The sequence below is a fragment of the Ammospiza nelsoni genome, chromosome 2, assembly GCF_027579445.1.
Source record: "Ammospiza nelsoni isolate bAmmNel1 chromosome 2, bAmmNel1.pri, whole genome shotgun sequence".
Classification (NCBI taxonomy): Eukaryota; Metazoa; Chordata; class Aves; order Passeriformes; family Passerellidae; genus Ammospiza; species Ammospiza nelsoni.
Genome location: NC_080634.1, coordinates 96022879 through 96048982, shown reverse-complemented (window position 1 = coordinate 96048982; position 26104 = coordinate 96022879). Strand labels below are relative to the sequence as shown.

The 26104-nt window shown below is 36.8% G+C and overlaps 1 protein-coding gene across 1 annotated transcript in view; it reads left to right on the top strand.

Moving 5' to 3' along the window:
* The window catches only part of MYO16 (myosin XVI), a 278025-nt gene that overhangs the window by 46835 nt on the left and 205086 nt on the right, over positions 1–26104 (top strand). The window contains exons 4-5 of the mRNA XM_059465978.1: positions 1292–1435; positions 23497–23605. Coding sequence (XP_059321961.1) covers positions 1292–1435; positions 23497–23605 — 253 coding nt within the window. The remainder of the gene's footprint in view (positions 1–1291; positions 1436–23496; positions 23606–26104) is intronic.

Sequence of the window (26104 nt, the reverse complement as noted above, 5' to 3'; positions counted from 1 at the left end):
CCTGTCATCTCTAGAACTGGTTGGTTTTGGGGTTTTTTTTTGGTGGTGGTTTTTTTCTTTTTTGCTTAACAATGTCTTGAAAATGTGGTTGGTGTTACATTATGCTGATCTGCAATATAAAATGTCTTACCTCTGATTTGTTACATTTCAGCACAGAACACATCAATTTCAGTTGTACTGATACAATGAATGATACCAATGCAACAAAACAAAACTGTTACTAGAGCTGCTGGATAAGTTACACGAGCTAAAAGAAATACATCAGAATTTAATTTCTGTTCTATAATTTAATGGTTGGTGTATTTGGAAATCATTTAGGTGGGACTGGTTTTTATCCTGATAGAATTTAATATTAATCTTCTGGGTTATCTATATTTATGATTGCAGGGGTACATGCAGCTGCAGCACCCTGCTGAAGATCTCAACTATATCTTGACAGTAAAATCCAGTCACACTTTTCCTTCTTCCTCACTTCCTTTTGTATCCTGGCTTCCATGCCAGATTAAAATTAGTCTCCCCATCACCTCTCCCCCATGGGGAAAGAGATGGGTTCCTTCTCTAAAGAGTTACTGAGACTGTATGTGAGGCCAGAGTCAGGATCTTAACTTGAGGTGCCCTGATTGCCTTTAAAGGTATTATCCATAACCTTATGCATAAAAAGTCATAGATATGACAGAGGAGTAAGGTCAACACAATTTCTAGGCTATTTTCTTCTTCTCTACCAAAATTGTGACCATGACCAAGGTATAGAAACATGCACACATGCATGCATGTACACACACCTGCATCCCTCCATCCCACAATAACACTCTCAGTGTGCAGAGTATTCATCTGGCAAAGAGATTCAGACAGGAATCAGTATAGTTAGTGGATTGGAAATAGAAGTGAGGTATGAAGAGGGGTGTATATTACTCTGAACTGCATAAAAGGCAGAAATTCATGTATGCATGGACATATGTATGTGTGGGCGCACATATACTTAGATACCACTACTCATGATCCTGCACAGATGCCTGTGCACTGATTTGGAATGGCAGTATTAAACAGGAAAAAAGCCTCATCCTTATAGTAGATTCAGCAGATTTCATAAGGAAATAGGGGATTCTGTGAGCCATGCACGTGGAACTGGAAATCTCCACACAATTATTTCTATAGATTCCTCAGCTGCTGTTCCCTACAAACACAGTAGCTTAACTACAATGTGTCATCTGCCCAATTTAAATCGTGTGCAACAAATTTAGTTGTACACCGAGGAAAACACCATCCCTAATCTGCTCTGTTTTTCTTCCAGTGTGCTCGCTATGATAATGCATTTGCTGCAGAAATTCTAATTGACAGAGGAGTGAATGTAAATCATCAAGATGAGGATTTTTGGACATCAATGCATGTAGCCTGTGCCTGTGATAATCCTGATATTGTCCTGCTACTGCTACTAGTAAGTAAAGCAAGCCAATGCATTGTGGGCTTGAGAAGGAGACAGAATGGAGCACCCTAAGGTCTGAAACTGCTGTGTGAATGTAACATATTGCTGCTAATCATATCAGTGAAACATGTACAGTGTTTGGTTTTTCTTGACATTGCATTGGTGCTCAGGAATTTTAGAAGGCTTTTTTAGGACTTCAATGAGAATAAATTGCAAACATCAATGTCAAGTGTCTCCTATTTCTCCTCTGTGGTCCCGAGCTTATATCTCTGATAAGCACTCAGTCCCAAATGGGATATTCAGAGAATTTCTTCTCTTTTCTCCTTGTCACTTTCTGTTAAGGATTCGCTTTTCAGACAATCTTATTAAAAGCTTCCTCTGAAAAGCAAGTATTGGCTCACTTACACTCAGTATCTAAAAAGTGTTAAAAGTCATAAACAAAATGTTTGTGGGCATGGTCAAAATGAGACAAATTCAATATTTATATAAACAACTGACATTTTAATGCTCATTTTGCACAATAGAGTAATACATTTGGCATTCAGCCTTTTTCAAGAGCAGCAGTGTGCCAGGTGGCCAAGAAGGCCAAAGGCATCCTGGCCTGTATCAGCAGTAGTGTGGCCAGCAGGACCAGGACAGTGATTGTCCTCCTGTACTCGGCATTGGTGAGGCCACACCTCAAATTCTGTGTTCAGGTTTGGGCCCCTCACTACAAGGAAGACACTGAGGGGCTGGAGAGAATCCAGGGAAGAGTAATGGAGCTGGGGAAGGGTCTGGAGCACAAGTCCTATGAGGAGCAACTGAGAGAGTTGGGGTTGTACAGGATGGAGAAAAGGCCCAGAGAAAACCTGAAAGAAGGCTGTAGCAAGGTGGGGGTTGGCCTCTCCTGCCACGTAGCAAGCAACAGGACAAGAAGAAATGGCCTCAAGTTGCACCAGGAGAAGTTTAGATTGCATACTTGGAAAAACTTTCTGTGCTGAAATAGTAGTCAACATTGGAATAGGCTGCCTATAGAAGTGGCAGAGTCAACACCCCTGGAAGTATTGAAAAGGTGTGCAGATGTGACAAATGTGGACATGGTTTAGTGGTGGAATTGGCTGTGATGTGTTTATGGTTGGACTCGATGATCTGAAATGCCCTTTCCAACCTAAATGATTCTCTGGTTATGTTTTGTGCTTCCTTTCCTAGGACCAATACCTCTAGTTTTATATAATGGTAATAATGCAGCTCTTTCTCTCAGTTAATGTGATCTTGCTCTTTAAAACAGTAGTGCAGAAACAGTTCACAGTCTGACTTAAAGCTTTTTAGTCTGTTTATAGAGTTTTTAAATGTTTTTGTTTTAAATAGGTCATTGCAAGGTCAGAGTTTCTTGTCATGCTTATAATTCTATTTCATTGTTACATGTAAAGGTAAGAGAGATATATTTTTAAACTGTATACTTGATAATACATTTCATGAAATCTCTTTGGGAGATTATTTAGTCCATTCCCTCTGCTAGACAAGAGCTAGGCACACCAGCCTGCCCAAATCTTCAAGGATGGAAAGTCCACAAACTCACTGGGCAACCTGCACAGTAAAAAAAAACCCAAAAAACCAACAAACCAAAACAACAAAAAAAGATCAGATACATCTGGTTTTGAACATTGTCATTACTCCTGGCAAATAAAGGATAAAATTTCCAGTCATGTTTTATCTCTTGTATTACCTCAATCTGTCCAGTGTAGATATCTCTGAAGCCTATGTATCCTTTGCATTCTGCATGTACTCCTAGAGTGATAAACAAACTAGAACAGAGCAGATTATTTATAAAAAGCTCTTTTACTGTGGAGAAACTCTTGTAATGGGGGGATTTTTCAGAAATTCTGATTACAGTGCTGTTGTCATCAATGGGAACAGTTTAGGTTATAGAGGGCATTTGTAAAATTTTCCTTGACCATTTTTTCAAGAAGCTCAATCTAATTAAGCTTCAAGTGTTGCTGTACAGGATTATATCCAAAATAATTTTCTTGTGCCTATCATTTGAATGTTTTTGACTTGGTCCCTGTTTGTTACAAGCTGCCTTCATCTGAAGGTTCTAATTATTTTCTGATAACTTGGTTACCTAATACATTAAAATTCCAATAAAGAGGTACACGTGGATTTTTGCAGATAAAGTTTGAATTGTCCATATTATTTCTGATAACTTCCAGTAAATCTGCCCACATTTAGGGGGTCAGAACTTCTAAAGGCAGAGTTTCCTTGACTAGATAAATAATATCTTTAGACTCTCCCTTCTAGATTCAAAATAAAGGTTTTAAACTTTTGTGATTTAAAGATTTTTAAAGAGATGGCAGAGGAAGGAAAATATTCTTCGGTAAACTCTAGGTTTTGAAACATCACATTAATGCTCTCTTTGATAATATTTGACAATGTGAAGATGAAAATTGAGGTTGGAGAGACTTATTTTTCACAATTCTGAATTGCCTTTGCGTGAGCAATTCATATTAGAAATTACTTTGCCTTGAGGTTAGTGTTTCATGGACCATGTCTAATGTGTATCATGAACCTTGATAATGCCAATATGAGCTACAGTCAGCTTCTATTATGCCACAGTTTTTCATTGGAAGAAAAAATAATACTTCTTGTAACCTCAGGAATTACTTTTAAATAAATATTTCTTCTGGACTGAATTTATAGCCCAGACAACACCATATTTTCTGTTTTAAAGATGTGATTTAAAATGTAACAGCATGATCCTTTAATTGCTCAATTCAGATTTCTGGAGAACTGTCACAGAAGCCAGTGGAGATTTGCTCATTAAGAACTTAAAACATTTCTTGAGGGGAAAGTAGGAAAAAAAAGCCTATGTAGATCCCAGAAGGCTATCAAAGAAGATTTGCTTAAACACCCCCAGTTTCTGACTTCACCCCACTTTTAGTGGTCTTCATTTTTCTCTGGCTGAGACAAGAGACTCAGATGAATGCAGTGACTTGTTATTCATCACCTAAACTGTGGTGACTCACAATTTCTTTGCTCTGGTGGATAGCAATGACAAAATCCAAGCTCATTCACTGCAAACTAGGAGGGGCTGTAGCTGTTTGCTATGTGGTAATCTGTCGTGTCCTGCTGCAAGGCTATTGGAATTGTAGATACTGGTTTTGAAATGGATGCAGAATGAAATGCTTGAAGCTATTTCTTTCCATAGTTCCCAACATTTTACCCTGGGTGGCACAGCTTTCCAGGGATGTATTTATGTCTCCTCAGTGTTGGAGCTGTCAGCAGGGGAGGGGGGCCCTGGACTGAGCAGCCAGGAGAGCCAGCCCGTGTGTGCTGGGCAGAACAGTCGGTCAGTGAGGAGCTTGGCCTGGGGTGCCGCTGGTGTGTGCAGGGATCAGAGGTGATCCATGGGCAATGATGGGGGACAGGTCACCTTCATCAGTCACTGCTCGGTCCCAGCAGCGTTGTGTGCTCTCCCTGTGGCACAGGGAATTGCTCCTTGTGGATTTTGGGTGAAAGAGGCTCCTGTTGCAGGTTAAGAGAATGCTGAAGTGTCTTTTATTTAAGAACAAAGATGTGTAGGCTTATACACATTTGTGCCCGCATAAAATTTCTTAAGAGTGTGAAGAGCAATCAGATTTATTGGAGGGATCTGCTCTGTTTTGTCTCACTGCCTTTTGAAGGCTCAAGAGTGGATGCGCTGACAGCAGTTCTGTCTGGTGGGGGTGTGGTCTTTTTGTCATTTTGGGTGCATTGCAACATTGTATTTTTAATTAATCCCTACACTTGTTCTATATTGAATTGAAACACTAGCCAAGATTTTTACGTTAGTTCTTTGTCCCATGGTACCAGAGTTGCAGAATGTCTAAGCACCAGCATATTAGCTGCTGCTCCTGCTTTGTTAGCTGTAGCAGGTGTTTAATCATCTCACTGTCCTTTAAATGGCTACAGCTTTAAACTTGTACCCATCTCTTGCAGTCTAAGTGTTCCTCCACAAAAAACAATTTTTAGCTTCAAATACTTTTAACTGGTACATAAGAGTGGGTAGCCTTCACTTTACTTGTGCACTGTTCAAACTACCTTCTTGTCATGACAGCTCAGCCCCACACAGTTTCTCGATCACTCGCCCCAGGTCAGGATCACAAGGGGAAAAAGTGGGTTGAGATAAAGGCAGTTTAATAGGGAAAGCAAAAGCTGCGCACATAAGCAAAGCAAAAGAAAAATTGACTCACGCTGTCCTATCAGCAGGCAGGTGTTCAGCCATCTCCAGGGAAGCTGAGATGGCTCCACCACATGTAACAGTGCAGTGGGAAGACAAATGCCATCACTCTGAGCACCCTCCTCCTTTCCCTGGCTTTATGTGCTGAGCATGAGGCCATATGGTGTGGGATATCCCTCTGAAGGGCTGGGGCCAGCTGTCCCGGCTCCTTTGCACCCCCAGCCTGCAGCGGTGGGGTGAGGAACAGAAATGGCCTTGGATCTGTGTGAGTGCTGCTCAGCAATAGTTAAAACATCCCGGGGTTATCAACACCCACTTCAACACAAATCCAAAACACACGCTGGGTACTGGGAGGAAAATTACTCAATCCCAGCCAGAAACTGCACACATGTGGTGGAATAAACATTGATACTGTTGCAGTTTTGTATATTAACCTTGGCTACTCAGGCAGTAGGGTAGGTAGTTAAAAATACCACTTTTTAGAACCTTATACTTTGGTTTTTTTATTATTTTTGTTTACTCTTCATTATTTTTCATCATGAATTCTGTGTTTTAGAGGATCAGCACTGGTTCACAGTCATATTGAGCTCCTACATTTGGTTCTTTTTTCAAGATAACTGTGGCTGTGTTGCAAACCACAGGCTTCTTTATGACTTGCTATTTATTACACTAATTTCAGAGCATAGCACAGGTAATCATTATGAAGCTGTACAGTTTGGCTCGCACATTACAGGTTGATAACTATGATTTTTCTTTTCTACTGTACTTTGATTTTGGTTTTGAGGGTAGTTTTTCCTTCCTTGCACTCCCAGAGAATCATGAAATCTTTTGATGTGGACTGACCTGAGGCTGAGAGCAGCAGAGAAAGTTGATGAGATTGTGTTTTTATAGTGTACTTCACTTCATTTTACTATGTTCAGGAGACACCTTTTAGTGGGCAACATGAATGTTAGAGTTTCACCATCTTCAAGGCAGATCTTTCAAATGAAACTAGGAAGGTGGAGGTGGTATTTTGGTGTTTGTACAATATGTGGCACAGTAGAGACTTATTATTTATTCTTTCATAGAACTGATAGCATTACTGTGATAAACCTGGCACTTAATTAATTAGAAAAGCAGAGAGCAGTACTACATCCTCAGAACATTCTTAAAACATTTTTTTTAACTGACCTTACCAGGAAAAGTAAGTGTACCTTCTGTCTGCTAACTAATTAAATGTTTCGTCGTGTACTTTTTGAAACCTAGAATTGAAGCACAAAATGCAAATCTGGCAAAGAAGGCTAAAAGTACAAATTAAAAAAAAAAATAAAAAAAGAGGCTGAGTATTTTTTCACTCCCCTATTTAAGAACTTAGGGAAATCTGTGCTTGGCAGTGTGCAAAAAGGAGTTACCATAAAATCATTCATTAGATTTACAGCAAGAATAGATGAGCAATGTCAGGTAGATAATACTATCCACTGTATGTGTAATCCACTTTTGATTTTGGTGTAAAATCCCCTTTCCAAAACCAGATATATTTGTACTGGAAAAAAAAATTACATGAACTGACTTCCTGGTGGGAGCAGAAAGGAAGTCTTTGTGGGGCTGTAACTCTGTTTTCTGCTCCCCCATGCAGTTGAGAATGGCACATATCTGAAGTCATGTAATCAGGCAGCAGTTACATAGTTATTTTGCCCTTGTTCTTTGCAACTGAGTCAGGCTGTGTTAGCAAGCAGGGATGAATTATCAAAATGCCATTATCTTTAAACTTAAAGAAAGGTCTTTCTATTTCATAGTTCCAGAAACAATTACTTCCTCAGAGGGAGCAAGTCTGCCCTCCCACTCAATCTTGCTCAGTATGACTTCCTCCTTTGAGTCAATATGGGAGGAAGCAGGGAAGGGGAAAGAATGAAGAGTGGTTAGAGGTCATGAGGAGACAGTGGCTAACAGTTTACAGTATAAATGATCATGTAGCCCAAAAGAAAAATGATTCTTCTGTATTCCTAGAGGCGGAATATATTGTTACCAATATTTGTAGTAAGGAAATTTAAATAGCATTTTTTCTGTGAAAGCTGTGGGTATCTATTTGAATTCACTCAGTTTGCAGAGGCTGGTGAATGTGTGAGAAGTGTAGGAGGGAACTTCCAGAGAGTGTGTACTACTGGCTTATAGCCTTTCATCATTCCTAGCTGAGATAACATAAAATTAACCTAGATGAAGGCCACTAATTAACTAATCTAGGTGATGCCTTTTAATGAGTTGCTGAACACCAGATGGCAACACTCATGGGAAACTGTAGAAATATTAGTCCTTCTCCATTAAAGGCTGGCAAAAAGTGATGAAGCTAGCTAGTCATGCAGCACTAAAGGTGGTTATTTAAGGAGACATAAGAACAGGAACTTAACTGGATACAGCAAAATGGTCAAAGCATTTAACTTTGAGCACTGTCATGAAAGTAATGAGATAGCCTAGAGAAGAAATGAGAATAATATAAAGAGAAAAGATGTAGCATTGAACTTCAGTTGACAGGAGAAATAGCCAGTGAAATAGAATCTGCAGTTCACTGTATAAAAGCCATTAAATCATGGCAGAAATCAAAGCCTTTTTACATGGGAAGTAGACACAGAAAGTATGATGTAAAAGTCTGTAAATACTCCTTTGATGTCTAAAAATCTCACCCACAAACAGAGACACTTTCCCTCTCTGCCTCCCTTCGTCCCTCCACCCCTTTCATTCTCCCTCCTCTGTTCAGGTGGAAAACATTTGTGGTTGGGGATGAGACTTAGGACACAGACTATGGCTATTAAGTAGCAGATCTGTATACTCGAGTTCTTAGAGCATTTCCAGAAAACAAAAGCTCCTGGAGGTAAAAGAGAGTTAGACCTGCTGGAAAAAATATCAACCCTAGTTTTGGCTGGAGCAGATCAGGAAAAAGTATGCTGAGAGATGGACAACAAGCACAAAAATGGGGAATTTTGGATCAACTTCATTCATATTCTCTTTTTCCCCAGAGAAAGAGGATCAAGGAATGACAAAATAATGAAAATCAACATCTGGCTTTGATCTTCAGTAAGCATACTTTTGTGCTACGAAGAAGATGGTCTGGGGATGTTCCACCACGGGGGGATGTTTGTAGAAGGTGAAATTCATTCTTCATGCCAAGTGGCCTCTACTTGAATCACTGACATAATTATTCTGAGAGCTGCTCATAGAGTAGCTGGGGAATTGAGGAAAACTCTTAGTTAAATTGCAGAGGTGAAAAGCTGCTTGGTAGTGAAGAACTTGATAACAAGACAACAGCCTAGCTATTAATAGAGAAATGGGCCTGAGAGTTGCTGAGGTTTCATTAGGATTGGTCCTGTGACATTATTTAATTTAGAGTTTTCAGCGATAACCTTGAGAAGAAAAATAGAGGTATGATAATGAAATATGTTGAAGACAATGCTGCAATGTCTTCTCTATTGGGGTGAGGATTCTAATGTCACAGAGAAATCCTAAGGTATCTTTGACAACTTAAGTAATTAAAATGGCTTGAAATTTCAGTGTACAAATACAAGGTCATGCTCTGAGCAACAGACATTTCTGTGATATTCTCAAGAACCATCAGCTGGAAATCTGGAAAAAGACCTCAGAGCTTCAGTCAATTTTAAGACAATTGTTTGCTGCAAACATGTAACTGCAGCTGGGGAAAACCAGATTCTTGGATTTGTCAGAATGAAGATGTTGCCAGGAGAAAGGGAAGAGTGGTTTTGCTGCTGTCCAAGTAATGACAGCCTGCAGTTTGCTATCTACAGCCACTTTCAGGAGTGGGAAATTGTACCAAGGAAACCTGCAAGGATAAGCAAGGGAGTAAAAAGCTTATCTTAAGAAAAGGGAGTAAAAATAATATGTTGTACTTAAAAAAATCAAATCAGGGAGGTTATAAAAATTTCTGTAAATTTATCAGGATAGAGGAAGAAGTAAGAAGAAGCTTTTAAAACCTGAAGTTACTGCTAGCATGAAAGCAAGTGATTGCAAAGGTGTCCAACAATAAAGTTAAGACAGAATGAAACTAAGCATTCTTAATGCTAGGAGACATATGTTGGAAAGCAGCATTCCATGCAGGAGTAATAGGGATTAAAAAACCCCAAACCTGATCCCTAATTGGCTTTAAAATTGATCTTAAAGTCATCAATGAGATTATGTGTTATGTGTTACCTGCATTACCAAAGTGATGCTTCAGGAGATCCATTCTAGTATTTTATTTCCTCATGAACAGCTGTTCAGAAGGTGTGGATATAATTATTCTCATTGTGTTCTTAAGACAATAAAGTAACATACAGAGGATATTAAAAACATAATATTGTGAAAAATAAATAACAAGTAAAGTTATATAGTAGATTTTTGATGCCTGTCAGACTATGCTAAATTTCTGTAGCCCAAAAAGAGCCAGGAGAAAAATTCATGGAAGAACACAATTCAGAAAGAAAAGTTAAGTACTGGGCAAACATACAATTTTTCAAGCATTTGAAATATTTCTGTTTGTTTTTTTCAATACTGTTTCCACATATTCAAAAGCAAAATACATAATGGTTAAATAGCATGAAATCAAAGGAAAAAGAAAAAGCCTTTTTTTTTTCCTCAAGAAAAGAATCTCCAAGGCCAGAAAAGCTAGATGTTTAGTCTCTTGAAACAAGCTGAGAATGGCATTTAGGTCAGTAATTAATTGTGTTCCTCAGAAGTACTTACTATTTAAAAACCAGAATTCTGGATTTTCAGTGGGAAGAAGAATGTTTTATTATTTTTTAAAATGCTAGGAAATACTGTCATCAGGGAAGATGGAAATTTCCTAGCCAAATTTAAATAAAAAGCATGTGTTTAATTTGTATGTAGGATTGGAAAGCCAGTATAATTTAGTAATCATGACAACAATGCACTTCTTTAATTTAGATATATATCTTTGTGAGCAATGTTTTCCAACTGTGACAGATTTTGACATCAAGTATTGAAGCAATCTGAACTTAGAACCAGACCTTGAATCACCATGTCATTAGGATTTAAACATTTTTTTTTAATGAAGTATTCAACCAAATTTTTCTCATTAAAAATATAATAATTTTTAAAAGTTTGCACCATTCATGAATAAAGTAAAAAATATTTTATTATATTATTTAATATATTATTTATTTCAATAAGAGCTCTCCCTGAATGCTAAAAAAAATTCCCAAACCACTCAAACCAGCCGCCTCCTCCCAGCTGTATATGGCTTTTTATGTGTTTTCATTTCAGAAATACTGGAATGAAATATTACTATGGCATAGTTTGTAATGCATAATTTAGAAGGGCTTGGGAGCATGAACCAGTGAAAAAAGAGCCACCAGATGAACGTCCATGAATTCTTGAATTTGTGAGTGAGCCAGTAGGGGAAATTGCAGCGCTGATACAATTTATCAAAAGTTCAAGGACAATTTACCTTGATATGCCGCCATAAAGATTGATGTGCAAAGTCATTGGAAAGAAAACTGCTGCAGGAAAAGCTGGCTTATACATTGAAAGCAGATGGTTTAGGTAAATTGTAACAGTGCAGGGTTAGTGGGGCTAATAAATGAGGTGGCACGAAGGTCATTAAGAGACTCAGGTTTGCACATGAGTTTGAAGACTTTTCAGTTAGAATAGCAAAGGTGGAGCAAAAGCATTGATTTTCCAAATCTAGAATAATTGATGTGGACTATGTGTGGAAAAACTAGGTAATTCAGTTCAGTATAGAACAATATAAAGTAATGAGACTGGGTTGGATAGTGAAGTGTAGGAGTTAAAGCCATGAAAAGAAAAATAATGGAAAGTTGGATGTACTTTATTTTTTTCTGGTTTGATAATGAGTTTGAGCAAGATGTGGTTGCTGCTTGTAAGGATGAAAGGCTAAAGAGATGTTTGAAAATGTATAAAAGCCAGCTTATGAAAGCACAGGAGAAAACTAGCCTTTAAATTATTTCTAAATGACAGCTGTATCTTCAGCTATTTGAAGTTGAAGTTTATGAAATCAGCCTTTTCTTAAATTTCAAATTACTCCCATTAGAAACTGTGATATATCGTAAATTTTTAAAACACACTAAATATTATTTTTTCCAAACGTTAAATAATGGAAAGTATTTGTTGAATTAGTGAATACTGCAAGATTGCCAACTTGCATTCTTTGAGAAGAAGGATGTTCCTTAAAATTATGACAGTACTGGGAGGTGGAAAAATTTATTTTCTGGAATGAAGACCAGATAATTGTAAGGGATGGACAATTGTTTATTTGCAAGGTGATAGGCAGTTGATAGATTAATGCCTATTACTTCAACATTGACTGCTAATATTACACTTTATGGACATGAGGAAAAAATATGTCTGATAAAACATATAGACAAGTCCTTGGATGGCACACCATTATTTCTTTGAAGTATTTATTTCAATTTTGTGTAAAGTTTCATTATTTTTCCAAATATATATATATAATAATCCACAGAGACCAATTATTGCAAATAGACCTGGAGTCTTATGTTTGGTTAATATATAAATGTTAGCTGTGGTTATACTTCTATTGCTAGGATTTATATGTTTTTCTTTTCATATAATCAATTTCAAAGTCTGGCATGGAGCACATATTTTCCCCACAGCTATATTAGGGACTAACTTGCTGCAGTCCCACACAGCAAGTTACTATTGACTATGACTGGAAGATTTTCTTGTCTACGGCACTTTATTCATTACCCAAGCACAAGAAAATAATGGAATTTTCTGCTGTTCTGGTGAGTTCTCTAATTATATGCTGATGTTCTGAGAAGCCAGGTTTGTGTTAAGGTGACTGGCATACTAAACTCCCTAAATTGGTTTGGTATTTCACATGATGATTTGTTTCTAGAAGATCTAGATTTAATTACTAACCAGCAAGACAGCATCACCCTGAGTGCAGGTTAAGCTGCTGTACAGTCCCTTCCCTGTACACTTGGGAACACGTTGATGTTATCAATCAACACAATTAATCTCTCATAACAAGAATGCAAATTAACTGAGTTAAAATAGCAGTTTTGTACTCTTACTTCCTTGCATGATGCATTTATCTTTGCAGAAACTCTATGCTGTACACAGCTACTGTTTATTGCATGCTGTTTAATCTCCTGCTTTTTACACCAGAGACATGTAACACAGATTTTCTTTCTTTTTACTCTGAGTGCCTATATACGTTAATGTGGGCTCTTTTTTCTCTGCATTAATAAAATTGTAAGATCTGATGTCACACCTGAAGTAGTGCTATTTATTCATTTGTGCCAGTTCAAGTGTATTTAATTTACACACACACACAGGCACACACCTACACACACATATATACACATTATGCACATACACACATGTGTGCATGTAACCTTAAAATGGACTGGAGAACGAAATATAAAACATTCAGCATCTGGATTTCCCCAGTAACATAAATACATAGACATGGATATGGCAGTGTGCATAGACAGGAAGGGAAAAATTCCCCCAAAATGTGAGGATTGAGGAGAAGACCATCAGGTTAAACAGGGCCTTGAGGTTTGCCCCTCAAGGTTAGTTAGATTTTCTACATTTATGTTATTTACACTGAACATGTTAACTACAAGCTCTTCAAAAAACAACTTTCAATCTGTACTGAGCCATCAAAATCAACTTCCTTTCTTTGCAGCCATACTGTAGTTGTTTTTTTGTTTTTTTTTTTTTGTTCTGCCCTCTTCTGTGGTGTGCCAGGAGTGGAAACACTTTTGAGTGAAGCTGCCAGGCAGAACTTTCTCCTGCAGTTTTGTTTGGAGTGTATGTGTGTGTAAATATATATGTCTGTCTGTCTGTCTGTCTGTCTATCTATCTATCTATCTATCTATCTATCTATCTATCTATTTGTGTGTGTCTGACTACTCTCCCATATATATGCATGCATATATACATGTACAAACATACAAACACATAGAACTTCGTAAGGAAATGTACTAGTCAAACGTGAACCTTGTTATCACATATTTTATTTGTACTTATCAGTACAGCAGTGGATCATCAGAGGATGCTTCTTATCTCCATTTTGCCTACAATAAAGCTGTCCCTTGCTAACTGTCCAGCTTTGTACACAGGTGACTGCTCTTGCTAACCCCAGGGAATGATCTTTTTAATTCCTAAAGTATGAGATTTTTTTGACCTTATGTAATTACAGTCTTGCTTAGTGGCTATAAAGTAACTCTTAACTCTAACTGTGGTGTCAGATTAAAAGACTTTTTGACATACAATTCCAAAGGCTCATTCCCTGCTTTGTGAAGGAGATTTTCTTTCTATTTGTTCTAAAAATAAAAGGCAATAATTTCAAAAAGTGACCTTTTGCTGGAGTATTATATAAGACAGGAACTGATAATTTTTCTGTATGCCTGTCATAATTTTTAACAATTACAATTAAAGTAAAATTAGAAGAAAGTGTGCTTCTATACTGTTATCAGAGACATTCAGTGCTTGAATAATTTCTTTTTTTTCATGAGCTCTGCTACTGATGGGAAGTTTGCAGGTCCCATGTGCAGAAACAGATGGGGAAATTTTAGTCTTTAGTCATCAATGCTCTTTGAAGTTTCCTTTCTAATTCCCTTTTCTTGCCAAATAATTTGAGTGCTGGCAATATCAAGTCAAATACCCCTCCTTCTGTACTTCAACTATCCTTTTCTTGACCTCATTCTGATCTTTTGGATTTTTGCTGCAGCGTCTTAATAATAGAACAGAATGGGAATGCTATTCCAGGCAAAAAGAACCTTTTTTTGTGATATATAACATGCAAGTTGAGTTTTTTATAATTTCTTCAATTCTTCAGTCTACCTCCACTTTCAATAAAAATACAAAATTTCAGTGAGAAAATACATTCTGAAAATTTTTCTCTTTTTTTCAGACTTTCAGATAAAATGGTTTTAAAAGAGTTAAAAGTATATCAACTTATTTTTGTGACATTCAAACAGGTACATTGAATTCATGTAATTTTTCAAAATAAAATTCTTTTTTTGCATACTAAGCTAAAAGGAGTGTCTTCATGCTCTTAGAGACCTTCTGATACCCTAATGCTTCATCTTTTCGTCTCTCTTCTGAGAAGCCCTTACTGAAAATGTGCAACATGTATTTTGAACCAAGAGGTGCCTTCATAAAGTAGGAAAGTAAAAAGAAACACCATTATTGTTTTCTTTTTTGTCATACTTGGCTTTGGAGATGAAAATCATAAATATATAATTCTTCATTAGCTGCTCTTTAGTGTAACTGTTCTTTTTTTCAATGGAAGGAAAATTTTTGGCAGATAAAATATTGAAATATTGATATTGTATGAAGACAAGTGCATATCTTGAGAGTAAGATTGGTTCCTGTAATTTCTGTTTGAATAAAGCATATGAGCAGAGACTGGAGAATTGGATGTTTAAACTTGTACTTATGTGAGAGCCCTAGAACTGAAAGTGTCCTGCCCATGGCCTGTCACACCAGAAAGTGTAGATTCATTTGCCCTACACTGTGGCTAAACTGTCTCATGCCTGAATGCCCATCTAGCCAATAAAAGCAAGAGAAAAAGTATTGGTTTTAGGGCCTGTTTCCTCACAGATATAAAACCAGCAGTGATTACATATGAAGACACACTGAGGCTGAGGCAATTAGTGTTCAAATTGTATGGCAAAATTCAGTCATGCATTTGAGGTGGAGATTTTCATGACATTAAGAATGATCAGTTGAAGTTGTTAAAAAACTTCAGAATAAAGTATGGAAGTTAAGAAACAGAAATGGATATAACAAAAATAATTTTGTTCTTGCAATTCTAGTCAAACTAGCTGGATGGTACTCAGCGTTTCCAGATATTTGTGTGGGAGAAGAGAGAAAATAAGAATAATTGCTTGAGGCAAAGCTAAGTCAAGGAAATCAGATTATATTTAGCTTAGAAATTAAGACCTTAAATTCCAAGAAACCTTGGGGGTTTGTATTAGGATTCAGAATTTGAAGAACCACCATGAAAGACAATTTGCTGTCTGATTAAGATCCAAGTACAAATCTGTATGCCTTTAGAATTAATAGAGTGTTCCCCAATCCTCATGAATTTTGTAGTTCTAGGACACGGCAATAGTGGTAACTTGAGAAATGTACATTACTTTTTATTTGACCATTTCTGGATAAGTAGGTTTTAACTTTTTATTTTGGAACTGCGTGCTTAGTTGTGTTTTACTTTGAAAGATGCTGTTGCAAGCATGCTACACTTCTAGAGTGTTTTCAGAAGTGTTCAGCACTGGAACTGAGTGGGATTTTCTTTGCCTTTTTCATGCCTTCCAGCTGATGGGCGGAATTTAAGTCCCCATGGTGCACAAACAGATGGGAAAATGTTGGTCTTTCATTTTCAGTCATCAGTGCTAATTCTTTTATCTTCTGCATGCATTAGTCAAACAGACTATGCCTGTCAAGCAATCTGTAATATGTGCCATGACAGCCTTGTTTTATTTTTTTTTTTAACTCTACTGAAAATCTTTTCTCTGAACTGACATTGCCTACATTCTATTAGTTTAAGGAGGAAAATGCTTTATTCATGAACTAAATGGTTGCCAAAATGGTAGTGGAACTTGGACAATTTTAAAGTACTACTTTTTTACTATTTTGTGGAGTAATGCAACAATCAAGAAGCACATTTTCAAATAAAATTGGGGATTTTTGCAGGCATCGGTGATCCTATATGTACAACTACAGGATGTTTTTTTTATGAACAGATACTGTATTGGCACATACTTCTATCCCCTTTTACCCAGCATGTCATAGAGATACACGCCTGGGAATTTTGGAACACTATGATGTTCATTATGCACACTGGCATGCTCCCATAAATCTTAATTTCTAGACTATAACAGGAAAGTAAGTCTGTTTTGATGAGCAGTTAAGTTGTGTATTCAGATTTTGGTGCCCATTTTTGTAACATGGAACCCAGAAGAGCCATGAATTAAAGAAATTTTATCCTCAGTGCAGCTGAAATATTTTACTTATACAAGGATGAGTGAATATCAAACTAGATTTATATGATCATTCCTTAACTGGTTTAGCATGTACCTATGATAGAAATAAGTGAGTAATAGTGGCATAACATAAATTTGTGTTAATAAAAATGCATCTATTTTAGCATTTACATAAAAGTGTTAGCATAAAATTTTCAGCGCTGCATTCTCTCCTGATTTATTGAGAGTGTTTTTTTGGAGATATGTGTTTTATCCTTTTTAGTTTATTTTATATGTCTGGAGGGCACTTATACAGCTCTGAATTCAGCTTTGATTCTGTAGGCTGCGTTGTCACAGACATAAGGGATTGAGCTTTGTGTTTGTGTTTTTATGATGTGGGTGGGATCAGGCATGCTGAAAATGAATTCAGACCTTTATTATATCACAAGTTAAGCTCATCCAGATGGCAGACAGTTCCTACTCCCTGTGAAAGAAAAGTTTTGGTAATGTGACAAGCATGGATTTATAGACAGTAGCAACTCTTACAAAGTTGAAAGCCCTGAAATAGAGCAAATATTGCAGACAGCAATATTGCAGCCTTTCCTGTGTGAGAGGTGGAAATTCCTGCTGCATCTAAGCATTGATTCAAGGTAATGGAAGAAGTCCTGTAAATGGTGTGCTGGGTCAGCTCAGTTTGCAGAGCTGTGCCCTCTGCAAGTCCATGTAAAAGGAAGTGAGAGGCTTTTCTATTTGTATTAAGGGAGATTTTGTTTTCATGAGTACACCTCAATATGATTCCCTACTATGGAGGAAATCAGCTGAGCAGGAGGATTTGTTCCCTGCATTTTCTCTATAGCTACACAAGCCCAAGTAAGGCATGCATGAAACATTTGTTAGTGCACCTAACAGTTGTTAGATTTGTAATCCACAGATTTTACTTCTGAATTTATATGTATAGATATGGAGTTTGTGTCGTAGTTACTTTACTAAGAGACGCTCTGTAAAGAAAGGAAGAAAATATTTTCAGACTTAATGAGGTCCCTGTTTGCATTTCTTCAATGCTTTTAGAATTCAGGCTTCAATGCATAAGAATTTGTTGATGAAAACCTTTTATTTTAGAAAAGTTATGGCATACTTTATGGTTGAGGGCTAGTGGTGTTTTGATGTGGAACTTAACTTGTAGGGAGATATAGTAGGGGTGAATGAAGATGGTGTAGAATGTAATCTTATCCCCTAAAGAGTTGCAGCTGAACCAATTACTAAAGATTAGGAGCAGGCCTGATGTTAACAGGTTGCAGCTGTAGCCTATCAGAAGAGTATTATAAAAGAGTGGATTGGTGGGAACTGGAGTCAGTTGGCTGCTGTGAGGATGAGGAGGAGTCAGTGCCTAGAGGAGCTGCCTGCAAGAACTATCAAGGAGGTACAAAACTCTAGCAATATGGTACCCGTGCAATGTAATGGCAATAGAATCTTTGTATTATAATGACAACATTAACTAACTGCAGGTAACATAACTGCCCAAGAGAAGATATGGGTTATTATTTGTAAAACATAATACTTTGAAGATCAAGTCATCAGTCTGGAGTTACTGAAATTCCCATTTAATAAAATATCAGCTGTGTTCCCCACAGACTACAGTGATGGAAATTGCCTGATGAAGGATGAAGAAAGGGGTTTTAAAGGATTGCTTTTGTAAGGTGAAATTTCCACTTCCTTGCTTTTCTTCAAGTTGTACGAAAGGAAGGAGGCTACTAGGGTTAGCTGTGTAGAAGATATTCCTATTTGGAGAATGATTTTCCATCAGATGCGCTCTTGTCTTCTGCAGGGGAAGTATGCTGTCTTTTTTTTTTTTTTTTTTTTTTTACTTCTGGCAAGCTATATTAAGGGTCAAAAAGCCAAAGCTGCAGCTAGAACAGCTTTGAGGTGGCTGTAATGTTTGCCATGGGCTGTACTGAACTTCCATGTCTTTGTAGATAGCTTGTAAATGTTTGTGATCCCTTTCCATTTCTTTGTCAAGACTAGGGGGTGGAAGAGTAAAAGTAAATATTTAGAAATAGATTTCCTTCGTGGTAAATTTCTAGTCCTGAATCAGGATTTCTTTTGATGTTTTGTTCCGGAACAGGAATCTTTTATTTACTCTGGAGTGTGTAGATACTGGTTATCTATCTCCCAAATATCTTCATAATCTGTGATGTCATGGGGAAGGGTCTTCCTTAAAGGTTTATGTGGAGAAAAGTTAAAATCAAAGTATTGAGTCTACAATCAGTATTCTGAGAGATAATATTTAGATTTAGCGAAATATTTTCTTGATTGTTTTGTGCTCATAAAGAGAATATAGAAGAGGTTACTCAGCTTGTGTCTGTCAGTTTTCTTCTTACTAAGTAGGCAAAACTCAATTATGATGGCAGCAGGTAGGGGAACTGTCAGTGGAGGATCTATAATTGTAATCACTTTTTTCCCCAGCTCTTTAGTAGCTGTATTGTGATTTCTGTGAAATAATTTTCTGCCTGCAGAAAATCTGTTGTTGAAATGAGTTGGAAGGAAGACATGCTTTTGAACTGAGAGCAGCTGCTCAATCTCACTTAATTTTTTATTTCTTTGTCTGTGGTTTCCTAATGTGAAGTCTTCAGCTTTTTTTTTTTTCCTAGCTTTGCCTTGAGAACTATTCCTCATCTGTTCAGCATTGTGGATTTGTGTAATGTGGTATCCAGTGCTAATGACCTAAACCACAACACTGTGTAGAGAAACTTTATTCCTTTTGCTTTGTTAAGGAATGAGATTCAACAAGTCTAATAGCAGCCACAAAGAGGACCCAGCTAGATTTGTGGGATTTGGTTTTTCATTTGGGAATAATAAGTTGCATCACAGCACTAGAAATAAGAAATAGTAGGAAGTAATATTGGCCAGATAATAAATAGTACAAAACGAAGTTTTAAGACTTTCTAAAAAATTAAATGCTGAATGAAAAAACTACCCCTGTGCATGACAAATTGATTTTTAGAATCAGTTAATTATTAAAAAAAAAACAGGTTGAGAGATTGTTTATTGATTGCCTCTGAGTTAACAATATCACTAATTAGGCTTCCTAACCATAGAATGTGGACTAAACTCAACTTTTAGCTTAGCAGTGGGAGTTTGGACATTGATCCACTGGATACAGCTGCAGCAACACAGTCTTGAGAGTTTGTGGCTGCATTTATACCTGGATGTGTGTCCCAAGGGGCAAAGGGAGCTTATATAGGGACAGAGCACTGTAGAGGACTGTTCACATGTGATGATGCCATGCAGTTGCTAGCTCTTGTAAATTCTTGCAAATCAAAACTTCCACTAGTGACTAGACTTCAGAAGCTATTTGGTTCTTTCCCCATCTTCTGGAACATGATTTGGGGAGGAAGAGTTCAGCTCCTAGAGCATCCTGTTAAGCAAAATCAGTGTTCTTTGTACTATCTTACATTAGCTCCAAGTTTATTTACACAAAGATGTGATCATGGTTTAAGTTGCAGTGGAGATGTACATTGTGTCATGTACTCTACACTGAGTCTGAAGTTGCTCGTCTCTCTTCCACTGAGTGGGAAACCATCTTAAACTGCATCATGTTGGTAAAAAATGTGGGTATGCACATAAATGAGTACTGTGGAACTGTGCACATCTAACTTCAACAACATTGCTCCTGAGCTCTCTAGCTAATCTTAAAGGAACAGCACTTTATTTGGAAATTATCTGTTCTACTCTGGTTTTCTGAAATGAACACATTGAAAACATCAGAGATTCTACAGGTCGGTAAATAGACAGAAATTAAAACAGAATTAAAAAATACAAACTAGTGTGATCCTAATAAAAGATGAAGTATTTTTCAATCATCCTTGCTGGAGCTAGAAAGGAAATCTTTTGTCCTTTCACTAGCTAAAGTCATTTTCTCTTTCGCAGCAGGCTTAGATTTCTGATAATGGGGGGATATTATGTAAATATGTGAAGTCTACTCAGTTATTATTAATCACCAGAGTTCAATCTTTCTTGCTGTATCTACACATTGATGTCACTCTGCATAGCACAGATGCACTTCAGTTGCATTTTGCATTTGGTGTTATTTAACCTGGTCTCTTTAGAAACACCTTAAGGTATTTAAAGATGTTCCTGCTGTAGTCTTATTAAAATAGAAACAATGTATCATTGCAGACAAATAATTATCTCAAAAATATTTTTGTATATATGGCATATAGTGCCATATATAAATTTTACAAAATATTTATCATTTTTATTGAGAAATGACTTGAGAATGAGGATGTGTTGAGAATAATTAAGCCAGTAAGCTTTTTATGTACATTGAGTGCCACATCATAATTCAAGTGGGTTGTATTGAAATGGAATAAATATGGAATAGCATTTAGAGTATAAATAAGGTATGCATGTAAATTTGGAAAGTAAAATCAGCAGCATGGGGACAGTTTTCCTCATGTTTCCTTCAAGAGCTGTGAGCAGAAACAAAGTAGGACTACACTTGGATAATCTGAATTGTCTCTAGTCACATCTGGGTTTCTTACTGTCTGACCTACAAGGTTGTATATGTAACAGAGCACTCAAGTTCATTAGCACAGTTCTGGCCATTTGAATCTAAACCAAGGTACAAAATCTGTGATGTTTGCAATGTGTTCCACACTAGTGGTGTAGCCCTAGCTAGTAGGGGTCTGGTCCTGTTCAAGGCCTTCATTCCTGGTGTGGGCAGTGAGAGCACAGCCCCAGTAAGATCACAGATGGTGCAGAGCTGGGAGGCAGGGATGATAATACACCATATTAAACATGCCTATTATTAAACCCTTAAAATTAACTGTTTGGGAGCATTCCAAGCATTTCTCAAGAAATTAATATAGAAATATCCAATAAAGATTACTTGCAGATGAGTAATTCCATATTGCATCCTTCCTTCTGTGATATTACATCTTAGAAATGAATTAAAAGTGTGCTGCTGACCTAAGTAATTATTCTACTTTTCCTGAGTTTGGTATGTCAAAGGTCTTTTGGTTTCTTAACAAGGAATAAAATGCTCTTTCGGCATTACCTGGAGATTATCTATGTGCAAGGAAGAATCTATACCTGAAAGATTTTGTGGGTTTTTGTTATATGCAAAGTAATGAGATACGAAATTGTTTTGCTTTCATAATTCTACCTTCACCAACAAACTCTCATGGGTCAGTGAGTAGAAAGCAAAACAAAAATCATACTTCCTAGTAGTGGAACAAGTGCAATAAATAATTGTTAAGCTATCCCCTAAAGATACTATGATCTTCAAATTCACCCTTTGATTTCCTACCATCTTTTTGATTTTATCTGGCAGGACAGACAGTAGAAATTTATTTTCATAGCACTATAATGAATGTAAGATTTTACACTTAAGTCTCCTTTCATTCCTTTTCATTAAGCATGAAAGACAAATCCTCTCATCTAATTTCATTTAAAAATTCCGAAGAAATACATCTAATCTAAATTTGCTCTCTGGGCTCCCCTTGCAGTCAGTGCAACAAGATAAGGCCAGAAGAAAGTAGTGTGTTTTGTAGGAGGACAGGTTATTTTGCTGCATAGAATGTGGTCTAATAGGATGTAAGATGGTTGAGACAGCTGAGGTGAGTAATTTTTGATGCCTGTCTGTCCCCTGGCCACTGTGTTGGAAACTCAGATCACCTCAGACTAACAGTTCAGCTTCAAGTTTGATAACCTAAAGCTAACATGAATTTGTTCATTTTTTGTATCATATTACCAGCTGAGCCAGAAGCTGAGCCTACTGCAAGATTTTCTTTGATACAATACTTACAAAAAAAGCTCCTGAAAAAAGCAGTCATGTCTTCTATTAATAATTTGATATTGCATTTGACCTCTGCTGATGTGTTTTTAAGAAAGGCAGTCCTTGGCATTTCTCATTTTTATTAAACTCTTTATCATACAAGCTGTTAAGAAAATTAATTAAATTTACCTGAGGTCACACTTATTTCATAATTACTTGCCATTAAAAGCCATAGAGAGAAATTTGAAATTAATTAATGTTACAACCCTTTTTAAAGAAGATACGTGGCAGTTCACTAGTCATGTAACTTCTAATGCTGTAACACTAGTAATGTAAGCTTCTATGTCCACCAGACATGTATGATATTTTCAAGAATGACAGCTTTTTTACTTAAAAAAATGTATTTTCCTACAGATTCTTACATTAACAATCTTTAATATAGAAAATACAATCAAGCTTCTCATGAATCTGTTCATTTTACCACCCCTCAACCCCAAGGGCTCTTCTTAGTTGTCACTCATTTATATTGAATTTTGAATGAAACTTAGAGAAATTTCAGCCTGGCTTCTTAGAGACTACAATTGAAATTATCAATCTCATTTTCATTGTCTCCAGTTGGTGACAAATGGCAATTTCATTTAGAAGTGGATGGTTCTCTTTGAGGTTGGATTGATGGATGAGGCCTTTGGAGGTCAGGCCAGCTGACAGGGTTACCCAGGCCAGCTGTCTGCCCATCCCTGCTGCAGGGTGTCTGTGCTGCTTGTCTGGCAGCTCTTGGCCACTGCTGGCTACTGGTGGAGTGTTTTAAGGCAGACTGCAGTCAGTGACAGCTGACTTTAAAGTGTTTTGCTGCAAATGGTGGTGGTTCCAAAACTCACCGATGAGCAACTCAGACATCTGTGTAGCAAAGCCAGACTGGACAGATAGTGTGGTAACAGTGTCAGCTGTCTCAAACAAAGGCAGCCTTTTTGACAATCATGAGTCATTCATTTGTCTCTGCCTTTTTGTGTGTTTGGTTTTGTTTCAGGTTATAATCAGCCTGCTGCCTAAGAACCCCAGCTTTGAAGTGTTTTTGAATAGGATCATGTAAGAACCCCAGTTGTGTTTTGAGATTTCAGTGCAAAAAAACTAAAGTGTTTTTAATTTTTGTCTGTAGGCTGGAGCAAATGTGCTTCTGCAAGATGTTAATGGAAATATTGCACTTGATTATGCTGTAGAAGGGACTGAATCTAGCAGCATCCTTCTGATGTACTTGGAAGAAAATGGTAAGTCAGCTCTTTAGCTTTTGGAATGCTTTTATTGAACATGTCATAAAAATAATAAGGATGTGTATTGATCTGATGGAAGTCATGCCAAAGCCAATTGAACTATATCAGTTTGGGGATGAAGGGGAGGAAGATGATTTGGAACCACAAATGTTTTCAGTGCGTTTAAATTGGAACAACTAACAAAGGTTAATGGCAGTTGTCGTTGTCAAAACTGCTTTTGACCTTTTGTATGGAGATGTTAGAAGTTAAATTCAAAGTAGAGAAACTGCAGCAATACAGAAGCTTTTAAAACAGTTAATTTAACTATTCAAGGACTAGGTTTTACATTTTGTTTCGTTTCCCATCTATAGTCTCAATATTTTTTTTCAAGTGACAGACTGCTAAATAAATAAATCATTGCAAATGATTTGAATGAAAATGCATATGATACTTAATCTCTCATTCAGGAATATTAGTGTTGGTTTAGGGTTTTTTAAATTGTGAAAGTACTTTAGTGAGGTTTCTATTATGAATTATGCTTAATATGTTATAGATGACAGGACTTGTAGTGAAAAACTGGATTTGTTGCTCATCAGTTCCAAACTTAGATATGAGCTGAAGTGAGATTTCTAGCATTGTTTTTGGCTATGAGGTGTTGTCTTAATATTGTGTGTGGCTCATTCTAACACTGAGAAAAGGGCATTAAGTAAATATAATGAGCAATAATGTAAAAATTTGTGTTTTCAACATTTTTTCTACATAAGGAATCTTTTTTAACATAAACTAAGTTAAATGTCAAGGAAATCACAGTGTCAGGTCCTATACTGCATGCATCCATTGTATTACATGTTTTATAATTTTGTTTCCTCGGTGTGTGGCAGTGTCTTCACAGCTCTGGTTTTGGATTCTTCTAATGGCAAAGCAGCTATTAGCTTCTAAAAGCTTGATTGCCTTGAAAAATACAGATATTTGTTGTCTAAATGTTCCAAATATTTTGACTTGCATTTAACAGGTAACATGCAAAATTCCTGTAGTGTACAAGATGTAGTCTGCTTATAGTGGTATCTCTTTTACAGTAGGTAAGAGAGGCACTATTCCTAATTAAATAGTGATTCTGTGAATGTTGGAAGTTACCAAATTAAAAAACTTAATTATTTTGAAGGTGATATCTACCTCTACTGACTTTAGGTAGACAAGCTTAAGTTAATCATCCAGACCTTTAGATCAATAGAGGGAAAGAGGAAATGTATGCATTGTTTCATCTCTTTCTAACTTGGCTAGGTGAGGAGAACTGGCTTCCAGGATTGTTTCTTTCTGCTGACTAATAAGAACTTAATTTGACAAGTTTTAGGGTTAGATTGCTAGGATAGATCAATCCTACCCCTTAACTGCTGTTGTGCATGAAGAGCTGGCCTTGGGGTGATCAGTGTCAAAATGCTCATCAACTTTGCTTGGTGTGCTGGTATTATTCTTGGAACAATAGGCAGCTCAAAGTATCCTTATTTTGCACTTGACTTTTGAAATTTATTTAGTACCTATGAAATTTTGTATAGCCTACCAAGATCAATAGTAACTGAGGAGGAGATTCTTGAAGGAAATTAAGCTGTATGAATAAGTATGAATTACTTTGAATTTCCCAGCCTCAATGTTTCTCTGTGCATTGTTTTGGTGAAGTTCTCCTCATGGCAGCAATCCCCATGCACACCTGCAAATGAATACCTCAACACAGAGCAAGGTCAGGACCAAGCCTGTTTATACAAGATTAGCTGATCCTGTATTAAATACCACCTTCTGCCTGTAGTATTGAGAAACACCCAACCAAAGTCTCAGCCTTTAAATACAATGTATAAGGAATATTTCCTTATTCTCTGAACTTCCCTACATTCCTAAAATGGTTCAATTTCATTTTCATGTTTCAATTCTCCTTTCAGTTGTGCATCCTGGTTTACAATATTAAGAGATTTGTGTGTAGAGTAGACTATACTTTAATCATTGCCTCTAATTGCAGAGATCACAAAGTAAAATTAGGTGCCTTATAGCTTAGCTAATGAGAAAAGCAGAAGCTATCAATTTATGTTGATGAAACAAAGATTGGAACAAGTAACTTTGAAGCCACAGAAAACATTGTTAATTGGAAACATCAGAGTTCTAGAAGTCTAGTGTTTATACGACTTCTTACAGATTTTACTACTGTGGTAGTTCACTGTATCTGTTTAATTTTACTACAGATCTTAGTGACTCAACTGCTCTTCATTGTTTGAAGTAATTTAATTTACTCTGTGGACGGCCTGGAGCCATAAGTGATAACAATAGCCTTGGATACCTTTAATGATTTATATGTTTTAAAACAGTTACTGGAGTTAGTTCTTTGATTTCTGCTTGTAAATGATCTGTTAGGGCACAGGAGTACCACAAGTACAAAATACTGTAATCATCTAGCAACTGCCCGAAAGCTTTGATATGTACTTTACTATTATGGAATATAACATATAAGGATGTTTTGTGGAGATTTTATTA